The 23,591-nt window shown below is 35.2% G+C and overlaps 2 protein-coding genes across 2 annotated transcripts; both read right to left on the bottom strand.

Annotated features, from left to right (window-relative positions):
- Positions 1-8: 8 nt before the first annotated feature.
- On the bottom strand, positions 9-3,120 carry si:dkey-66a8.7 (PI-PLC X domain-containing protein 1). Its single transcript, XM_048199254.1, is given in 7 exon segments — positions 9-247; positions 330-401; positions 404-512; positions 1,276-1,431; positions 1,520-1,648; positions 1,838-1,974; positions 2,348-3,120. Coding segments are annotated over 7 exon segments (954 nt in total). The 5' UTR covers positions 2,466-3,120; the 3' UTR covers positions 9-14.
- A 1,750-nt stretch (positions 3,121-4,870) lies between these two features.
- plcxd1 (phosphatidylinositol-specific phospholipase C, X domain containing 1) lies at positions 4,871-15,110 on the bottom strand. Its single transcript, XM_048199250.1, has 7 exons — positions 14,567-15,110; positions 14,192-14,312; positions 13,400-13,542; positions 8,693-8,821; positions 8,338-8,493; positions 6,482-6,662; positions 4,871-6,024 (listed from the first exon to the last, which is right to left on the bottom strand). The coding sequence occupies exons 2-7, from the start codon at positions 14,301-14,303 to the stop codon at positions 5,768-5,770; spliced, it is 978 nt and encodes a 325-aa protein (XP_048055207.1). The 5' UTR covers positions 14,304-14,312; positions 14,567-15,110; the 3' UTR covers positions 4,871-5,767.
- Positions 15,111-23,591: the final 8,481 nt, after the last annotated feature.

The following is a 23,591-nucleotide window of genomic DNA, read 5'->3' as shown; positions in this document are numbered from 1 at the left end:
CAACAGCTCCTTGATTACAGCAGTTTTTTGTTGAGTGCAATAACAATAGAGCATAATGGGACAGGTCCAATGAAGTCGCCTGCTATTATGTTTAGACTTGTGGGTTCAGCTCCTGGTTTCTGATCTTCTAGCCATTTCCTCACACAGTTCCAATTCTCCATGGTCAGAGTTTGGAGAGATTCCCGAGGGTGCGAGGTGATGAAGCATCGATCTGTTGTCAAATTCAGTCCTGCTACGAAAAAACCCTCTGGGCAAAAGAAATATTCTGATTAGAGACCAGTGGAACCATCATTTTGTTCCAATTACAATCAACCAAAAGCTTCTCTCACCAGGTCGACCAAGCTGTTTCTGCCATTCAAGATACTGGAGCAGCTCTTCTGCATTAGGCTTATTGGCCCAAGGTATGGGATAGCAGGCCACAAGTCCACATGACGTGCTGCTGACTGGTCCTCATATGATAGAACCACTTGATAGCCTGATGTCCACAGGCTCCGCAAGGTTAGTAGGACCGCCTTTAAAAATATGTGACACAAAACAAATTAGTAACCTATTTTGAGCCTGTTGCTGTTTTAAGTGTTAGTACAAATGAGTGCCAACTCCAAAATGTTTTTATATACACTGTTGGTGTTTATTTGATAAAAAATACAGTAATATTTTAATATCTGTGCTTTTTATTTTATTTTAATATATTTTAAAAAGTAATGTATTTCTGTGATGGCAAAGCTGAATTTTCAGCATCATTACTCCAGTCTTCAGTGTTTTTCAGAATCTTTCTAATATGCTGATTTGGTGCTCATTTATTATTGGTGCAAATTTATTATCAATTATTAATGTTAAAAATAGCTTTTGTTCTTTAATTTTTTGTTGAAACCGTAATGCTTTTTTCAGAATTATTTGAATAAAAGGTTCAAAAGAACAGCATTTATTTGAAATACAAATCTTGTGTAATATTATAAAAGTCTTTACTGTCACTTTTGATCAATTTAATCTGTGCTTGTTTACCTCAAACTTGTGAATGCTAATGTATCACTGTTTTCACAAAAATATTAAGCAGCACAACATTGACAATAATAAGAAGATATGTTTCTTAAACACTAAATCAGCTTCACTGATTTTACTGATCAAAAAATACAGCCTTGGTGAGCATAACAGACTCTTTCAAACCCATTAAAGATCTTAAATATTCTAAATTTTTGACCTGTAGTGTATTAAACATACTAATCAGAATGATATTAAAGAAAAATGTTGTGTCTGAAATTCCAAATGGTTTCTTACATTGCGAGGGCATAGCTTAGAGCCAAAGATTTTCTTCAGAGAATATATGAATTCCTCATGCAGTTTATGATCCAGCCCTTCGAAATGACTACAAGCAAGAATGATGATTTCTTTGGGATGAGATTCAAGCCACGAAGCAACTGTCTGTAGAGTTTTCTAGAAAACAAAACATGTCTATTAAGCACAAAATAAAGAATAAAATGGCAAACTTAAATAGCTAATCCATCTCAACATGCATACTTACAATGACGGTCGCATGTGTGTAAATTACATGAGTGAAGTAAAGCTCGTTTGAAGAATCATACGGTTTATGGGCAATTCGAAGATCAAAGTATCGAATGCCTGCTGTGAGTTGCTCTACTATGTCTTGCACCTGCTCGCAACACAATAAGGGACTTTGACATGGTGTTACAAATACACTTATCATGTAAAAATGCCTGAATTTGCACATCAAATATACTGACACTATGAGAGCAATGGGAGAAACACTTGTATCTCTTCTATGAAATATTAGGCATTTTAAGCAGTCAAAATAATCAACAAATTTGAGGTATATGCCTGCCTGAGTAGTGGCCCATCTGTAAATAGCTGGCCGAGTGAAACAGCAGAAAACTCCATCCAGCAACCTGAAGGTGTCTGACTCAGACCGGATCAGAGGAGAAGTGATATCCAGACAGTAGCTCATTGCATCATGGCTACCTGAAAACAAATGTTTTGGATAGATTTAAACTCAACATTTCATATTCCTGTGAATTTTGTGGACATAAAAAGAAACTATTTTGCATCTGTTTAATCACTGTCTTCTCAAGATTACTTTGGAGAGATTTAGAAATCTATATTAACAGAAAACTGGGGTGTAAGATAGAAATGTATTTGAATGTATTTTTTCAGAATGACAATTTGGAAAGTAAAGCACAATATATTATGCAGTAATTATATTATTTTGGTAAAATACTATAAAATTAAATAACACATTAAATAATAACGTTTCATAAATAAAACCGGTTACCTCTAGTTAAAAAAAACAATGTAGCCTAATTGTCACTTTCGTTGTCCTTCCTCATGGGCTCACCTGGTATTGAGAGATTCGTTAAAGGGACATCCCACAGTTTCTCTGGCAAACATGACATCCATTCCTCGTTATTAATTTCAGCCTCTTTAACGTTATCCATCAGTTTACCGGAGTGCATAAAATCAGTACCTCTTTACAAATGCGTCTAACAAAATGAGTTGATCCGCTGAAACCGTCCGTGTTTCAGCGAAACAACAGATAACACGCTATCAATAACGAGGCTCAAAGCCCAACGCTTTTTAAATGTAACCGCATAACTTCATAGGTTAGTGAACTCCTTTTTCTACGAAAACAAAAGTCTTTTGGACGTGTTACGATTATACGTGGACATGTAGACTCTTGACGCGCTAGCTCAGTATTTCCTTGTTCCCTGCGGCTTCAGTCTCTCGCGCTGTACAGCTGTTTCGTTCATGAGTTGTTAAAAGCGCCCAAAAATGTATTTTCCTATACTTGATAGACATCTTGGTCATTCCTGTTCTGCAGTACATTTTCATTTCCCCTTCATATATCCTAAGTCTAGATATTTTGGATAAAATATTACATTCACAAAACATAAAAAAAAAAAAAAAAAAAATTATTTCATCTTTTATGACAATATTACAAAAAAAAGGGGTGAATCTCAACTTTATTCCCAGATACATCACTCATTTTTAACATAAAAACCTAGCATACTAGCACTAGTATTAAGCATATTGGATGTGTTTATTTTGTATTTCTCTAATCAACATTAAAGCTAGCCTATCGTTCTCACCACTGATCACTGACTAAGCTCTTTTTACCATCCTGTTACTTAATTTATTTTTACCATAATCAAGTTTTGCCTGAGCATAAAGTCTTATATTCACTTTAGACATACTATGGCAATACAATTCATTCAGTTTAGTTTTCCTTTCTTTTTCTCTCTCTCAAATTTGTCAACATGTTATTCCAAACTGTGGTTTGGAAATCTGGTGACCTTTCATCATTTTCATCATCTTTGAGGTGAGAGGTACAAAGCCCCATTATCAAAGGTTAACTTTGACTAAAGGCTTTCAGCAGAGTCCATAATCAATAGAACAAAGCATAGTTAAATGCCACTTTCCATGTCAGCTAATTCTTGCTCTCTCTTGCTTCTGTTTGTGTGTTGATAGAATCAGAGAATCCTTCAGTATTAATAACTCACCTGTTGTTTTTAATGTTACACTGAAACTTAGCATAAATATTACTATAAATAATATTAGGTATTTATTTGCATCTTAAGAAATAATTGCTTCTTTAAATAAATAAGGGCTAGTGTCAAAGCTAAAATAACTTTTCCAAAACCAGAAATAGATTCAACCCATCAATAACAACAAACATTAAACCAGAACAGCCTGGGGGGTATTCCAGAAAGCAGGTTATGTGACATACCTGGGAGTGTTTAAGAGTAAGTAAGCGGATAACTTTTACTTTGGGTTTCAAAAACGGATGTAACTTTCAGGGGTATATGCAAGTAGCCATAGCAACTTATTCTCTGGGTTAGTTTGGGTTAAGATGTATTCAGATGTGTGATATATATTTGTGAACAAGATAATATTTAAATGTTAAATGTTCAATTCTAATATATTTGTAATTTATCTTATATCTCATCTCATACATGAATCTGCATTTATTTCCCCTTTTTGTAACATTTTCTTTGCTATAATGTATTTCTATAATAAAATACATATGTGATATCTTATTAAATAATTAGATACAAACAAACAATATAATTCTGAATCTCAGTGAATAAATATTGAAAAAAATGATTGCACAACCACCAAATAGGTGGTGATATGCACTAAGTAGGCTATGTACCCACATGAAAAAATACAAATTTCTACTAAAATGAATAGTAAATACTATAATGTTTTTGAACCATACTATAGTGAATTGTAGTATAGGCTATAGCCTATATTACAGTATTTACTGTAACACATAACACTTTATTAATGAATGCTACAGCATACTGTAGTATTAACTATAGTGACTGATAAAATAATAAATACTGTAGTATACTTTAGTTTTTACTACAGTAAACTATATTGTAGTAGCCTATAATATACCTTATAGTTGTAGAAAACTTAGTATAGTACTGGGTAAAGTAATTTGTTTAGCTATATTACCACAACAAATTAATTCAAGTCCTTTACTATAGTATGGTTCAAAAACACTATAGTATTTACTGTAAATTACTATAGTATTTTTTCATGTGGGTAAATCGCATTAAACAAAAGAAGAAGAAGGAAGTAGAATGGCACGCTTTTTCATGGTGAATCATCGATTCGTCGCTCTATTGAGAATGTTTTGTGTGTTAACCGGGAACATTAGTTGGTCGGACACGTTTTTGGTTTGGGTTAATCAACCGAGTTCAGGGTATATGTGACGTTAAGTTAATTTTGCTTTGTGGAATACCCCCTGAAGGACTATGCCAAATTTAGTGGATATAAAGGAAATGCAAACAAAAATTGACACTGACGTTCAAATGACTCGTGAAAACATAGCTAATAAAAACAAAAACAAATAACTGAATAAATATAGTTAGATATGTTTTATTTATTGGAAATTTTCAAATATTAAATATGAATATTTTATATTCCATTCAGTTGCTGATATTGTGTTAGTATAAGCATAATTGTTTGTAATGCAAACTGATATCTTATTGCATGCTACTATGGCAGAGAACATAATATGTGCAACCACAGAAATATTCCAGTGTCTCTTCATGCTTTTGATTGTGTGCACCATGCAGACGTGTGATTATTTGAATCATATTTCCATAGCCATTCCACACAGTATAAAGTTGAAAACGAGTATAGATAATAAAGAATGAACAATCCTGAGTGTTTTATAATCCTATTTGTGCAGGTTTGCATTGAGTAGTCTTCAGCAATTCTCATGCAAACTGTGAAACTCTCATCCTCCCGGTGAACTTATTGTGTCCTGTAATGTCCTTGTGATTGCTGCTGTACTGTATGTAAAGATGTGGTAACTCGGAACTTGATAATGACATCCACTTGGAACTAGGTCCTTTAAAAATGATCAACATTTTTGCAAAATCAGAGGTATATATTGGAGACTGCATAAATAAGCTTAAGACAGTAAATTCAAGTCATAATAGTCAGTGCATTACATTATTCTACCCATAACTCAAAATTATCTATCACCCTCAGCTCAGGGTGCTTACACACTGGATACAGCTCTATGAAAGAGCGTTTGATGGACAGCATCCATTTTGAGGGAATGGAAAGACCTTGCAATGCACCATCACTATTGAAATGAATGGAGCTGACGCAGCATAAACTCTAGTGTGTAAGCACCCTTATAAAAAAAAGTGCAAAGTTGACTAGTATAAAAACATCACAAGAACATCAAACACTTCTTTCTTTAAATGCTAAATACATTGTGCAGATTATAAGAGGGTCAAGGCTCTGGTATTATGGTCCTGTTGAGCAGATTTTCATTCAGTGCAATAACAGTTGGTATAAACTGGCTCTCTGTCACAAAGTCACCAGCTATGATGTTGAGGGAGCCAGTGTTAGAGCCAGGCTTCTGTTGCTTGACCCAGCTAAGTAATGTGGGATATGTAGACATCACCATATCCTTAAGTGATTCTGTGGGATGGGAGCATATGTACTTCAGATCTTCAGTAAGATTGATGCCAGTCACAAAAAAGCCGCCTGTGGAAAATGGTGTACATGAAAACTGATGTTTAATTTCACTTTTCCCAAGAAAATAAAATAAACGTTTATGAGTTACTGTTACAAGAAACATTTCAATTTTCAAGGATGATAGTTTTATCAAGAGTTACAGGAAACATTTCATTTTTCCAAAGATTATCAAGAGAATAATTACTAAAACAATAGCTTATGAATTATAATTACAGGAAACATTTTCACATTTCTAAGGATGATTGTTTTATCAATAAAATAAAAATAAAATAAAAGCTTCTGAGTTACTGTAACAGGAAACATTTCACTTTTCCAAAGATGATAGTTTTATCAAGCGAAAAATTAATAAAATAGCTTATAAATTATTATTAGAGGAAACATTTTTACTTTTCCAAGATGATATTTTTATCAAGGGAATAAATTAATTACTTAATTATTTAATTAACAGCATATCATTAAGGATTACCTGGTCGGCCGTTTTGTTTTCTACGTTCAAATTCCTCGATCAGCGATTCAGCCTTGCACTTGTTGGCCCACCAATAAGGTATATGGAACCACAATTCTCTGTGGCAATTGGCAATATTGTGCTCATATGAAATGATAACTTGATGACCCTGGCTCCATAATGTCCGTAATGTCACACGATCCTGACAGAAAAATCAAACGTATCATTTCATAAAGCACTGGAAATATATTGCTACTTATATTGTACAGGTCCTTCTCAAAAAATTAGCATATTGTGATAAAGTTCATTATTTTCCATAATGTAATGATAAAAATTAAACTTTCATATATTTTAGATTCATTGCACACCAACTGAAATATTTCAGGTCTTTTATTGTTTTAATACTGATGATTTTGGCATACAGCTCATGAAAACCCAAAATTCCTATCTCAAAAAATTAGCATATCATGAAAAGGTTCTCTAAATGAGCTATTAACCTAATCATCTGAATCAACTAATTAACTCTAAACACCTGCAAAAGATTCCTGAGGCTTTTAAAAACTCCCAGCCTGGTTCATTACTCAAAACCGCAATCATGGGTAAGACTGCCGACCAGAAGGCCATCATTGACACCCTCAAGCGAGAGGGTAAGACACAGAAAGAAATTTCTGAACGAATAGGCTGTTCCCAGAGTGCTGTATCAAGGCACCTCAGTGGGACGTCTGTGGGAAGGAAAAAGTGTGGCAAAAAACGCTGCACAACGAGAAGAGGTGACCGGACCCTGAGGAAGATTTTGGAGAAGGACCGATTTCAGACCTTGGGGGACCTGCGGAAGCAGTGGACTGAGTCAGACAGGTGGACAGGTGCCGCATTCCCCAGGTCAAGCCACTTTTTAACCAGAAACAGCGGCAGAAGTGCCTGACCTGGGCTACAGAGAAGCAGCACTGGACTGTTGCTCAGTGGTCCAAAGTACTTTTTTCGGATGAAAGCAAATTATGCATGTCATTTGGAAATCAAGGTGCCAGAGTCTGGAGGAAGACTGGGGAGAAGGAAATGCCAAAATGCCTGAAGTCCAGTGTCAAGTACCCACAGTCAGTGATGGTTTGGGGTGCCATGTCAGCTGCTGGTGTTGGTCCACTGTGTTTTATCAAGGGCAGGGTCAGTGCAGCTAGCTATCAGGAGATTTTGGAGCACTTCATGCTTCCATCTGCTGAAAAGCTTTATGGAGATGAAGATTTCGTTTTTTCAGCACGACCTGGCACCTGCTCACAGTGCCAAAACCACTGGTAAATGGTTTACTGACCATGGTATTACTGTGCTCAATTGGCCTGCCAACTCTCCTGACCTGAACCCCATAGAGAATCTGTGGGATATTGTGAAGAGAAAGTTGAGAGACGCAAGACCCAACACTCTGGATGAGCTTAAGGCCGCTATCAAAGCATCCTGGGCCACCATAACACCTCAGCAGTGCCACAGGCTGATTGCCTCCATGCCACGCCGCACTGAAGCAGTCATTTCTGCAAAAGGATTCCCGACCAAGTATTGAGTGCATAACTGAACATAATTATTTGAAGGTTGACTTTTTTTGTATTAAAAACACTTTTCTTTTATTGGTCGGATGAAATATGCTAAATTTTTGAGATAGGAATTTTGGGTTTTCATGAGCTGTATGCCAAAATCATCAGTATTAAAACAATAAAAGACCTGAAATATTTCAGTTGGTGTGCAATGAATCTAAAATATATGAAAGTTTAATTTTTATCATTACATTATGGAAAATAATGAACTTTATCACAATATGCTAATTTTTTGAGAAGGACCTGTATATTGTTCCCGTCATCTATTTCCAAAATTAAACAAGAAAAATTGATTCATACCATTTTGGGACAGAGTTTGGAATCAAAAACACTCTTTATAGTTGAGACAAGCAGTGTGTGAAGCTCTTGACTGAGGCCAAGGAAGTGGCTAAATGAGAGGATGACTACCTCCTTTGGATGAACATCCAACCACTCTCTGATCTCTTTTAATACTATCTGAAATAACACAATAAATTAGTTCAATTCAATTAAAAAGCATGCATTTCTATTCTTCAAACATCAAACTGACAAATTAGAACTACTGCACATATCAAGTTACACAACAAACTGATACTGGGGAATGTTATGCTATATTTGAAATCATTAAAGGCCTTGGCAGTCTAAAATGTTTGATCAATTGTTTTCATTGTCTTACCTCCACTGTTATAGTGGTATAAACACCATGGTAGAAGTAGAGATCATTTGAGCTGTCATTAGGCCGATGTGCTATCCTCAGGTCACAGTATCGCACTCCACAATCTAACTGCTCCCTAATGCAAGACTCCTATGGTAAATAATGTAAAGCACATTCATTAACAATGCAGGTGCATAAAGATAGTGGAGACAAACAGTGTGAGTGAAACCAATGAAAGTCACAAACATCTCTAAAAACATAACACTGTATCTGTCCTATAGATTTGGGACAATGTTCATCTGTCAATGTTACTTTTGTCATAACTATCCCATCTAATTGTGCTTTCAAAGCTTTCACAGTAGCAAAGCCACTGAGTGTTTAATTGATTTCTCCACGACAACAGACTGCAATTTATTGCCTCTCATGCTGATAGATTTTAGAGACTCGTCCTCTACAGGAATCTGCTGATGCATGCTGACATAAATTGGTCTATAACCTCATGAGAGATTTGATACCATACCCGCATAGCCATTTATTTCAGCTTTTACGTGTTTAGCCATTACTGAATTTTTTCAAATGTGACAGTCAAAATTGTTGGATATAAAGAATTTGATCATGCCTTCTCTGATTTAGTATTAATGATTTTGTATTTCAACATATGAAGAACACCAAGGCTTTCAATGAACCCAGACAGTTTACTATTTGTTCATGTAACTGAAAATGTGAACTGTGCAACCATTGTCCAAAATGGTTACAAGTAATCCAATGGAAAATATAGAAACATATAATGGTGATGGCTATGAAATTATGACTAATCAAAAAAATGCAAATGCACCTTCCGAAAACGTCAGTGATGACAAACTAAGCCTGTCATGATTATGAATTTTGTACTAACAATTAACTGTCAAAAAAAAAAAAAAAAAATGCAATTAATAGTCAGAGCTGTAACCACCATAGACTGTATTACACACTGCTCTGTTTGATATTAGGATGACATAATTTTTAAAAGTTACACTTTAAACTGGTGTGCCTCATTAGTTTAAAAACGCTCATCAATGTCAAATGATGGAGATGGCCAATCAATCAAAAGAACTGTTCACAGAAGATGAGTGTGATTTCCAATGTAACACTTCAGTTTTAACAGAGCACTCTTAAAAATGATGTGTTGAAAACACAACCTGTATTGTTTCTTAACACACTTTTGTGTCTAGATAAGGACAACACATTTTGTTATTTTTAACTCAACCAATGTGTTATTCCTCTTAACACAAAAACGGTTTATATTTTTTTACACACTGATGTGTTATACAGTTACACAATGTGTCAATGTGTTATTTTTGATCCAATTGAACAAAACTTGTATGCAATAAAAACACAACAAACTCATGTAGTTTATATAGAATTTATTAATCCCGCTACATTTAACGTTACATAAAAAAGAAACAATTCAAAAAAGACAATCAAAATAGCCATTTAAACATTAACAGTGTTGCTTGAGTGAAAAGTTCCTGAAGAGTTAATGGTTAATAAAGTTTAAATTTAAAAAAAAAAAAAGTGGTATTTGACAGCATATTAAACTTTAATCATTTTTATTTACGTATTTGATCGAGTGCAGAGCATACAAGTGATGGTGAAGGTCGGTGAGATGAAGCCTCGCATATCTGCCTGTCACCGTCAAAAACTGCCACAAGTGCTTCAGGGGCGTCTTTCATTCGAAGCTGCAAGAGTGCAAATAAAGACTCGTTCGTTATCTGTTCACATAAAGAATATAGTAAGCTATAGTAAGCGGCAGAGATTATGTTAACTTCTTAGGGCGGTTGGCATTTTACACAATATGTGGCAGCAACCGTTCATTTTCAAGAGAGATGCAGAAAACGGCACCGTGAAATTCCCTTGTGCGAATCACGGCATGGCTACAATGTGTCATTAATTACTTACAAGTGATTCAACTCACAATAAATAGAAAAAAAAAAATAAATAAATAAATAAATAAAGCTCATTAATATAAGTTCCCACCACCGAAATCATGTAACGTTAGCGTTGGCGCAGCTCACATCGCCATTCGTGAAGCAGTTTTCCGGCTACCGCGTATATGTGTAAAATGCCCCTCGAGCCTCGACCGTCAACAAATTATCACAAAAGACACTCTGAAAGCCTCTAATACCAAATACAGACTTTTTTCTTACCTCCACACATCGAAGATATATCCACCAATGATGAAAAGCTGAAGCACGAGGAGACTTGCTTGTAAGAACAATAAATAATGGCTCAAGAGGTGACGCAAGCAGCAATGTGATTGGATGATAATTAACACACTGTTGCATTTTGGCCAGGTTAACACAGCAGCAGAATACGGTTGTCAGTCCTGTATTTGAGTCCTTAATACGGTTACGTTCACACACAGTACGGTTATTTACAGGAGTGACAACCGCATTTTATAACCAAACTCACACCCGTAAATTTTCAGGACTCACAACCGCATTCTCTGAATTTTTGCGCTGTGTGAACGGAACAGGACTGGACAACTAATGTCACATCATACAGTGCAAGAGAGCCGGTGTTTTGTGTGTGGTTTCACTTTTGGTAACTTACAGCGACAGAGATATGAGCAGTTCAATTGGTCTCTTGTCATGTCAAAAGTGATGAGACTTTTCAGTTTTATGGATGTCGCCATCTTTAATATTACGTTGGTCACTGTTGTTATGGTTACTAGTAAGAGAATACAGGCTTGACTCTCATTGCACGTTCAGACAGACAGTGTTCCAGTCGCTACTGTAAGTTGCTGTGTGAACAGGACATTTCGAGACTCAAACCTGTAACTAAATGCGGTTGTCAATCCCAAAAACTGACAGTGTGAACATGGCCTTGGTCTTTGTTTTTAACACACAGGTGCAATAGATGATTCTTTCTCTCTCTCTCTCTCTCTCTCTCTCTCTCCAGAAACATTTTTTGTTATACTGGCTAAAAGTCTCATATCCTAATAGAAATCACTATGTTAAAGGTTATTCGGTCCGAATACGATGTACCTGCCTGTCAACGTATGTTTTCACATACCCTCATGCACCCTGTTCACGCAGTCATCAGCGCTTTGCATGCTATGCAGAGTTTCTGTAGACAGACGTTGTCATGGAGAATTGCAAACAAACAGCAGCCACCTTTTATAGTTCCTACCGAATCAAAGCAACAAGCTTATGCTGTGTTCATGCCATAACTTAATAACATAATTAAGAGATGGTAACCCGTGACATTATAACCTCACTCAGAATTATGCGTATCCATGTCAACAGAATCAACACTGAAATGAATCTGCAGCAGTCATAGGCACAGGAAGTGGGGGTGCTGGAGGTTTTCAGTTACTGTTATTCATTTTTATCATTTAATAATTTGTTTATAACAAACACTTTAAATGGGCTATAAAATGTTTTTTTTTCTTTTCTTTTTTTTAAAGAACAACTAAGATCCAATAAAAATGCTTTACGGGCTCAAGCATAGGCAGAGTTTTCAATAACATGTTTTGCAGCATTGAGCAATGTAGCCAATCACAGACATATCTGTTGATTTCTGGAATGCATGCCAGATCATGCACACAGCACTGCCTTCTTGCTTTTATGTTTCTGAATGTTGTTGATACTTTAATAACAAATATTATAATGTATCACAGTTTATGCTGGGACCTGTAGGTTGTGGATAGGGCTAGGCGACATGTAACTTAAAAGTGGGACATGGAAATCTCGGATATACTGATAAAAAAAAAAAAAAAAAGTTTTATACTTTTTATTTGTTAAACGCTGAGGCTATATATTTGCCGTGTGCAGTCAAATGTCCTGGTGTGTGGACTTATGTATTTTTTAATTTTTTTTCTCAGCAATATGCTTGTTGTTTCCTGGAGTTTTTACGCATTTTATATACTTAATAAATGCTTCTTTTTATTAAGTATATAAGATATACTTACGTATGCACTCACGCACAGCACCCCCAACCTAAAACATCTTCCCGCGCCCCTGGCAGCAGTCAGGTACAAGCTCTCTAAGTTGTTTATGATCATTATTATTGTAAGTTTATGTGCTTTGAGACATGAGGTAGTTTAACGCCATCTCTTGTGGCGCTTTGCCAAGAGCAGCTGTGTGTGTGCGCATTCATGTGTTTTGGAGGAGGCATGGCTTTGGAGAGCGCTCTGAATGGAGGGTGGGATGTTATGATTTGAAAGCTAGCTTGCTATTGCTAGCCTCTCCGAAAATGTCCTATTGCATCTTTAACACAAAATGACACGTGTTAAAATACTCAGAACACAAAGAAAATGTGTTAGAGAATTAATATCCTTTTTGAGATAAGCGATCCAATGATGCAAACTACTAATTTTTTTATCAAATTTCGCTGTTTTGAACTGAAAATATTCTATCACTGACATGATTCATGTAATTCATAACTGAATGTGATGAGACAAGAAACATTTTGCATGTTCGACATATTAGACTTACAAATAAGAGTGAATGTGTGGATATTTTAAAATAAAATATTACAAATAGTTTACTTCACAACTACAATTAGACCTATAACGTTTTTACAGTCTTATTTCTTTTTCTTTATTCCCTTTAATTCCTTAAAAAATAAAAAGACCAATCACAAAACTTGATTAAAATTTAAACTTCACAATTATTGCAGTTATCTCAAATAACTGCAATTAGATCGAAAACCACAATTTCGAAAGGCCTAAAGACAACTACGTACCTGTGCTATTGCCCATTTGTATACGAATGGCCTTATGATGGGTTTCATGTACTTGTCCAGCTTTTGCAACATATCTGGTTGAGTAGGGTCCACTGGGGAGCGGTCATTCTTATCCAGGCAGTAGGTTATGGCATTATGGCTCCCTACAAAGCCATTTAAACAATGACACAATGACCAGGAGTATTAAAGGGATAGTTCACCCCAAAATGAAAACTCTGTCATCATTTACTAACCCACAAGTAGTTCCAAACCTGTATGAATTTCTTTGTTCAGTTGAACACAAAGGAAGATTTGGAAGAATGTCAGTAACCAAACAGATCTCGCCCCCCATTTACTACCATAGTAGGAAAAATAAAAATATTATGGTAGTCAATGGGGGGCAAGATCTGTTTGGTTACTTACACATGTTTGGAACTACTTGAGGGTGAGTAAAGGATAACAGAATTTTCATTTTTGTGTGAACTATCCCTTTAATGGTACTGAACTATACTGTCTAAGCAAATATAAGCAGACTGTAAAAAAAGGGTATGCAGTTAATCAGAAATTGGAACTGAGGTCACTCTCATCAAGTAATGGTACCCTCCAAAAATAACAATATCCACACTTTCAATACATAGAGGATTTAGATAAAATAAAAAGTTTGTCATTGCAGGCACTTAATGAAAACATTAAAAAAAAAAAAGTTCAAATTCCCTCAAAAATATTATTTTTTCAGTACTCAGAAGTGCATATTAAGTAAAAGATGTTGCATTCGGTTAGTAAACATATAAATGAAAATTAAAGGTTAAATACCTGGAATAGCCATGTAACAGAGAGGGGTATCCCACAGTGCACTGGGTAGATTGGCCATCCAGTTATCCATGGGCAGCTCACTCAGTGACACTTGGCTGATTGCTGATGTCATCTTGGATTACTGTCAAAATGTAAAAGTTGAGAGAATGTGTACTGTATTTCATTCAACTTCATCTTAAACTTGATAAATATCCAAAATAAGCAATATTCAAGCAGCTTCATGTGGCTGGTCCACCATCAAGACCAACAACAAACCAGCAATGGAAAAATTCATTGTGGTTTGTTTAGCATGGAAAAGACTAGTGGCTATGCAAATACAGGATTTCATTCAAATGAAATATGCACTGTAATGAGTTATAAAATATCAGGATTTACCAGGCTTTAAATGTTGTTTCTTAGTCCAGGGAGAATATTTCAGCAATGATGTTTAAAGTAATTTTATTCGGTAGACTTGACACGTGAGAACAGGTTAAACCGGCTTCAACAGATTCTAATGCTGAAGGACTCAGATGCTGCAAGGAAATGTCATATATATTCGTCCACTTCATTGATTCCCAAAGCACCATAGTGGTCGTGTAAAAGTGAGGTGGATGTTTCGCGGTGATGAACTTGTCATTGGCGGCACAAGGTTGAACAAGGCTGGGTATCCACAACAAAATCCCGCGTTGAAAACCGAAATAGTCCGGAAGAAACTATCTCTTCTTCACCGTGTAATGATGAAATTAAACTTGTTTCAGAGTTTTCCTTTCATTTCAATCGTCAAACGAATCTTCGTACTACCGGACGTTTCGATAATCTGTCCATTGAAGAGATATTCGAGAACAGAAATGGTGATAAAAACGGCGCACTTGTCCGCTGCATTCTCCACCCGGCCGGTCTGACAGTTTCAGACACGTACTACGGTGAAGGCTTGTGTCATGAATATTAATTACGTGACGAGACGCTCGGCCAGAAGGACGACATGATTTGCTGAGCTTGACTTATGAATATCAATGACGTAACAAGACGTAGGGCGAAATGATTCGCTGAAAGGCAGACGTTGGAGAGACAGCTAACAAATTTACGAATGAAAAATTTCGCTCATGAATATTAATTAGGGCAATTGGCTAGACGCAAGGAAGCGTCATCAGCCTTGTACATTAATATTCATAAACCTTTCCCATAGTAGGATTTGTATTTTGTCATGTTAATTTTTAGGCATATGCTTCTATACTTTATAACGAGACAGCGCTTCAAACGATAAATGAGTGTGTCAACACGCAGTCAGTATTTATTATAGAATACATCTGGTTGGACAAGTTTAATTTATAGTTTTCTCTAGATGGGACTGGTGATGCAGCTCCTCTCTGCTGCTGTGAATGCTAAACTGCTGACCTCAGTGTTGTAAGAGAAACAGTGTTTCGCGATGACACGGGACTTTTCTCTAATACCTCACAGCATCACTCAATACTACACAGAAGAGAATCTCTATAATTGCACTATTATGCAGATTAATTTGATCAGTTACATTTACCTAACATCTTCAGAAAAACAACTGTGAAAATAAAGAAGTAATGGAACCTAATCATCCCAGCTGTGCAGTTCCATTGTTTTCAATTTAACAAAGCCAACTTAATCCAGTTCACTATTGGCGCAGTGACTCCAGCTGACCTTCTTTTTACTTCATTGGAATTCCATAAGAACAGCATGGGGTGGCTCCAAGGGCTTCTTTGTCTTGTATTATGTCACAAAACCCCTTTTAAAGACAAAGTTTGAAAAATAAGACAATATAGTACTTCAGCCATAGCACAATAGGGCTTTTACGCATTATGCAAATTGTTGAACAGTGATAAGAATAGTTAAATGTTCATAACATACAGAATGGTATTCAGTCTTTGTGCTCCAAGCTGCAATTTTTCAATGGCTCTAGTTAGATTGCACACTTGGTGATAGAAGGATCCTAATCGATGCATTTTTTTTAATTTTTTTTTTGTCACATTACTGTCCATCAGACAAATCTCTTTCTTATAATAAAAAAAATAAAATAAATTACAGTTTTTGGTGAAAACATTTTGGTAGCCTACAGAATCAGATTTCTAGTAGCTACTTTGGAAAAATACACATTCCATCAGTGAATAAAGCATTACTGCTCTATGTTTCTCTTTCCCCTGTAATAATATGATTTGAAGGATTGGCAAATAGTGTTTTTCATATATATATATATATATATATATATATATATATATATATATATATAGACATTGAATGGGATAAAGCAATATAAACAGTAATATTGTGAAATATTATTACAATTTAAAATAACTGTTTTCTATTTTAACATTTCAAAAATTAAAATTCAGTCATCATCAAATTCTGTGTTGAATCAAATAAAATATTTCTTTCTGAAGCTGCTTTTTATAATGTCTATTTGATGCTTTACACAATAATGACTTCAAATTATCTTTTGGTGATAATTTCTTTAAAGGGTTAGTTCACCCAAAAATGAAAATTGTGTCATTAATGACTCACCCTCATGTCGTTCCAAACCTGTAAGACCTTCGTTCATCTTCGGAACACAGTTTAAGATACTTTAGATTTAGTCCGAGAGCTTTCTGTCCCTCCATTGAAAATGTATGTGCGGTGCACTGTCCATGTCCAGAAAGGTAATAAAAACATCATCAAAGTAGTCCATGTGACATCAGTGGGTTAGTTAGAAGTTTCTGAAGCATCTAAAATACATTTTGGTCCAAAAATAATAAAAACTATGACTTTATTCAGCATTGTCCTCTCTTCTGGGTCTGTTGTATATCCGCTTTCACTCCACAGCATAGACAGTAAAAGAAATGGACACAGCGACCCCATTGGAACTCAATTGAGACAAGTGAAGCCCATTTTTAGCGATTTTTAGCACTTCCGTTTCTGACGCGCAGACTCAAACTAAGCTTGATGACGTCAGCAACCTGTCTGACAGATGTAAATCTTCTAGTAGCTGTGCGTGCAAACTGCCATCGTTAATCTTGCAGAGACGGCGAGCTTGAGCGGGGAGTTCTTTGGCGTGAGTGAGCAGGAGTAAGTATTCTGATTAATTATTTTGTATAGTATTTTAAAATGTAACGCCAGTACGCCATATTAAGTTAATGCATACTATTGCCTGCGAGCTTCTCCTCCTGTCTGTACGGTAATTTCTCTACTGTGCGACAGAGAGTCGAGTGGTTATGACGCAATCGTTAGCCTATTTTTACAAAAACCATAATGTAACATAGAAGGTAATGGAGCCCTTTATACATTGTCGTGTATCTTAGAAATAAATAATGGACAAATTGAGTCTTTAAACGCCTCAGATGTAAGTTATTTGCTGTCAAAGTGACGCAAAATGAATGGGAGTCAATGGGATGGCTAACGCAAGTGAAGTTCTGCTACAAGATGGCGGCACGCGGCCGACTTCAACTTCCGGTCGACTTCCTTGGGCACTGCTCCACAGTGACGCTGCTTCTTCTTCTTCTTTCCTGTTTTACGGCGGTTGGCATCCAGCTTATTGGTGCATTACCGCCCCCTTCTGCTCCGGACAGTGACGTGATTAGGACATCCGCGACATGCACACCTACTCACCATTTTAAAAAATATAGCAATACCAAAATACAAACAATGTAGAATAGCTTGAATACAGTGAGCGTCTCCCTCAGACTGTAAACTAAGCTCTGGCGCACTAGATAACACATCATCAGCGTCACTGTCCGGAGCAGAAGGGGGCGGTAATGCACCAATAAGCTGGATGCCAACCACCGTAAAACAGGAAAGAAGAAGAAGAAGCAGCGTCACTGTGGAGTGAAAGCGGATATACAACAGACCCAGAAGAGAAGACAATGCTGAATAAAGTCATAGTTTTTATTATTTTTGGACCAAAATGTATTTTCGATGCTTCAAAAACTTCTAACTAACCCACTGATGTCACATGGACTATTTTGATGATGTTTTTATTACCTTTCTGGACATGGACAGTCTACCGTACAAACACTTTCAATGGAGGGACAGAAAGCTCTCGGACTAAATCTAAAATATCTTAAACTGTGTTCCGAAGATTAACGAAGGTCTTACGGGTTTGGAATGACATGAGGGTGAGTCATTAATGACATCATTTTCATTTTTGGGTGAATTAACCCTTTAATTAATCACCACATCATTGAAGGCGGTGGATTCTGGAAACAAATGCCACTTCAATATATATCCTTTAAGTTATTAATCAACATTTATATTTCTGTTAAATTATTTGAATGACTTCTTCAACATATGTTAAAGCATTTATTTTCTTTTTCAAACACTAGAAAATAATTTTGAATATTGTCTGTACCTCTCACTGAGAGAAAAGAACATGTTATCAGTATGTTTTGGGAAAGTTTCCTGCTCAGAGCCGAGCTCAGATAAACTTGACCTTGACGAAGTTACGAATCATGTGTATCTGTGTATGTGCACTAAGTGTTTTGTGCAGGTCCTTCGTACTGGTGGACAACTGGCACTCTGCTTAAGACCAGCAGACGCCATGTCATGACCCCAAAAGGACATCCAGTAACTAAATCCAGGGTTCCCTCGTCAGCATCCTGATGAATGGAGATATGGCCTCTGACTATCTGTCCATGTGTGGAAGATTACCAAATTTGTCTATTTTTCTTAGCCAATCAGAATCATTCAACCTGAAGTAATGACGTAGTTAGTTGACTCTGTTAGAGTATAATTGTTGTGAAAATATGAATGTACCCAGAGTGGCCTACAAACACCTTGCGAGACTTGAAGCTGGCTTCTTCTGATGAAACTGCAAACTATTCTTCAGTAAAATTTTCTTCAATTTATTGACTCCGGGTCTTTATTCATCATATCTGGTCTTTTGGGTCTTTAACTGTAACATTCCCCTACATCAGTCTTTACTGTCATTTTTGATCAATTTAATTCATCCTTGCCGATTAAAGTATTAATTTCTTTAAAAAAATCTTACTGACACCAAACGTTTGAATGGTAGTGTAGGCTACTTTTATATTCAAAGCACTGTGCATTGTAAAAATGTGTCATAAGATGCTTAATACATTGATATGTGTTGCAAGTTTAAAAATGTAAATACTTCTTGTTCATGACCTGATTTCAAGCTCAGTTTCTCCTGTTCGTTTTTCTATTCTCATGTGGACATACAGGTTCATCTAGATAAGGAGTGTCCAACCTTGTTCATGGTGATCTAGTTTGCATTTTAGATCCAGCTCTAGTCAAACACCTGTCTGATCCAGCCAATCAAGGACAGAGTTCACTCAAATTACACACAGGTGTTTTAGAGCAGGTTGGTCATATCTGCAGTTTGGAATCCTGATCTAGTTCTTTGCTACTGTTAAACCAAGACTAAAAACGTTACTTGGTGCTTTATAAAAGGAGTACTCAATTTTCTGCAATGCTAAAATTGATTTATACTTCGCAATGTCGATGTTGAACAAAGTACACATCAATATTGTTATCTAGATAATAATATTACAAGGTGATATAAAATTTTACGCTTGTTTTGGAGTACCCAGTGCATACTTATAATTGCACTGACAATTAACATTATACTGTAATTTACAGTAACATCAGTCATGGAAATACATTTGCAAATAGAATTTCTAAATAATAAATAATGCTCAGAACTAAATGAAAGGATTAGTTCAATTTAAAATGAAAATTACCCAAGATTTACTCATCCTCAAACCATCCTAGGTGTATATGACTTTCTTCTTTCTGATGAACACAATCGGAGTTATATTAATAAATATCCTGACACATCCAAGCTTTATAATGGCAGTGAACGTGACCAACGAGTATGAAGCTCAAGAAAGTGCATCCATCCATCATAAACGTACTCCACATGGCTCCGGGGGGTTAATAAAGGCCTTCTGAAGCATAGCGATGCATTTGTGTGAGAAAAATATCCATATTTAACAAGTTATAAAGTAAAATATATAGCTTCTGCCAGACAGCCTTCCGTATTCAACTTACGAAGAAAGTGTAAAGCCTCTTGCAGTTCAAAACGCTTACACTATATGTCCTATGCCTTCCGTATTCAACTTACGGAAAAAGTTTTCATAATTTGATTCTGGAAGGTGGTCTTTGCTTCAGAAGGCCTTTATTAATCCCCCAGAGCCGTGTGGAGTATGTTTATGATGGATGGATGCACTTTCTTGAGCTTCATACTCATTGGTCCCGTTAACTGCCATTATAAAGCTTGGATCCGTCAGGATATTTATTAATCTAACTCCGATTGTCTTCATCAGAAAGAAGAAAGTCATATGCACCTAGGATGGCTTGAGTATGGAAGAGGATTAGGGCCAAGCAATAATAAAAAAATAAAACCATCTCGAGACTAAATTTCGAGAAAAAACTTGTTAAATTTCGAGAAAAAAGTCGAAATAAAATGTCGAGAATAAACTCATTAAATTACGAGAAAAAAATCGTTAAATTTCGAGAAAAAAGTCGTTAAATTATGAGAATTTGTTCTCGTAATTTATCAAGTTTTTTCTCGTAATTTAATGACTTTATTCTCAACATTTTATCTCAACTTTTTTCTCGAAATTTAACAACTTTTTTCTCATAATTTAACGAGTTTATTCTCAACATTTTATCTCAACTTTTTTCTCAAAATTTAACGACATTTTTCTCATAATTTAACGAATTTGTTCTCGTAATTTAACGACTTTTTTCTCGTAATTTAATGACTTTATTCTCAACATTTTATCTCGACTTTTTTGTCGAAATTTAACGAGTTTTTTTCTCGAAATTTAACGATTTTTTTCTCGTAATTTAATGAGTTTTTTCCTCGTAATTTAATGAGTTTATTCTCAACATTTTATCTCGACCTTGTTCTCGAAATTTAACAAGTTTTTCTCGTAATTTAACGAGTTTATTCTCAACATTTTATCTCGACCTTTTTCTCGAAATTTAACAAGTTTTTTCTCGTAATTTAACGAGTTTATTCTCAACATTTTATCTCGACTTTTTTCTTGAAATTTAACGAGTTTTTTCTCGTAATTTAACGAGTTTATTCTCAACATTTTATCTCGACCTTTTTCTCGAAATTTAACGAGTTTTTTCTCGTAATTTAATGAGTTTATTCTCAACATTTTATCTTGACCCTTTTCTCGAAATTTAACGAGTTTTTTCTCGTAATTTAACGAGTTTATTCTCAACATTTTATCTTGACCCTTTTACTCGAAATTTTACAAGTTTTTTCTCGTAATTTAATGAGTTTATTCTCAACATTTTATCTTGACCTTTTACTCGAAATTTTACGAGTTTTTTCTCGTAATTTAACGAGTTTATTCTCAACATTTTATTTCGACCTTTTTCTCGAAATTTAACGAGTATTTTCTTGAAATTTAACAACTTTAATCTCGAGATGGTTTTATTTTTTTATTATTGCTTGACCCTAATCCTCTTCCGTACTTGAGAGTGAGTAAATCTTGGGGTAATTTTCATTTCAAAGTGAACTAATCCTTTAAAATCCTTTACAGCTCTCTCTTAACACTGAGGTCCAGTGTTTTTTATTTCCACGATAAATCTGACTGTTTGTTATCCCTTACCAGTAAAAGCTGCAGAACTGTGTTTCTTTTACTTGCTATGATTTATATTTCTTTCTCAACAGAGCGAGTGCTGTGCTGGTTTAACACTGGAGTCAAACTCAGCTTTTTCTTCAAATGATCAATAAGCCTTAGGCAGCATTAAAGTCCTGCTGTAGCAGCTAACACAGCAGCCGCTCAACCAAAATAATCAGTTGAGTCTTAAGATAACCTGGTTAAGCTTGAAAAGAACATCAGATGACAGTGGAGCTCATCATTATTGATCCATATCAATATTTAAGCGAAATGGAAATGTCTCTTAACTGTTCTGCATTCATCAGATCACCAGAAAGCACATCTTATATGACTAAACCCCTTCAGAATGTAAACGATTCACTCATTACTGTGTTCCCTCATTGTGTTAGATGACAGCAGGAGGCAGGTACAGCCTGAGGAATCATCAGAGTGCAGAAACTGTGGTTTCTGGAGCGAAGAAAATTATTAAAACTGTGGAGAACACTTCCATTTGGACTAGCCAGAGGGCTCCTCAAGAAGAATGAGGTTGAAGGAAAATGACAGACTAATTACTGCTTTAGACCTTTACATCAACATGACTTGTAACTTCACAATTTGAAGTGGCGGATGCACACTACTGTTTAATATTTGGTGTCGCAAAATCTCTTATGCTCACAAACGCTGCATTTATTTGATCAAAAATACAAAATACAGTGAAATATTACTACAACTTTAAAATAACTGTTTTCAATATTCATATATTTTAAATGTAATTTATTCTTGCAACGGCAATGCATTATTTTCAGCAGCCATTACTCCTGTCTTCAGTGTCATTCTAATATGCTGATAATAATGCTTTTCAAGAAACATTATTATCAACATTATATTCTCTCTTTATCATCAACAAGAGTTGTGCAGCTTAATATTCTTGTGGAAACCGTGATAATTTATTTTAGGATTCTTTGATGAGTAGAAAGTTCAAATAAAACAGGATTTATTTGAAATCTTTTGTAACATTATAAATAGCGTTACTGTCACTTTTGATCAATTTAATCAGTCCTTGCTGAATAAAAGTCTTTCAAAACATTTATATAACCTCTGGAGAACCAGATTTTTTTTTTTTTTATGAATTTAGTTTTTTTGTCAATACATTGTTTCAAGCATAAGAAACAAATTGTTTTTTTTTTTTTTTTTTTGAAAAAAGTTATTTTATTTATATTTTATGCTTAGTCCTCTGTAGAGGACACCAGGACTAAGTTATAAAGAAAATGCAAAGACATGTATAAGCAAAAACTGTTTTTTTTCCATTTACCAATCAATTTTTAGGTTTCAGGCTAATTTTTAATCAAACTTTGTATAAAGATGATTTTCAACTATGTTATGAAATATAACAGAAAGATTTCATACACTATTTTACTTTATACAATATGTGTAAACATTGCCATAAATGGGTAGTTCCATTCTATACAATGTATCTATACATTATATTTAATTTGCATATTAATGTGTTCTTGGGGCAACATGTAATGAAAAAGAAGTGTAATATGAGAGTAAATAACTTGGCTCATATTTCCTAGGAATATTGATATACAATTTCTTTCCCTATTCACTTGTTGTGTCTCCCCAAAATGCCTAATAAACATGCTGCGAGTCTGGTATCCTGAGAGGTCGTGTATGAAATCTCTGCCCTGTTTCATAAAAAATTAATATTCTCATTTAAAATCCCATAACGTTTAAAGTTTATGACAATTTGAAAATTAGTCTGATTTAAGTGATAATTACAAAAAGTGCTAAATTTGATAATTCAGTCAATGTCAGTCATTTATTTTAAAGGAGAAGGA

The sequence above is a fragment of the Megalobrama amblycephala genome, linkage group LG8 (assembly GCF_018812025.1).
Source record: "Megalobrama amblycephala isolate DHTTF-2021 linkage group LG8, ASM1881202v1, whole genome shotgun sequence".
NCBI lineage: Eukaryota > Metazoa > Chordata > Actinopteri > Cypriniformes > Xenocyprididae > Megalobrama > Megalobrama amblycephala.
The sequence above is the reverse complement of the archived record's forward strand: the minus strand, read 5'-3'. Positions and strand labels throughout refer to the sequence as shown.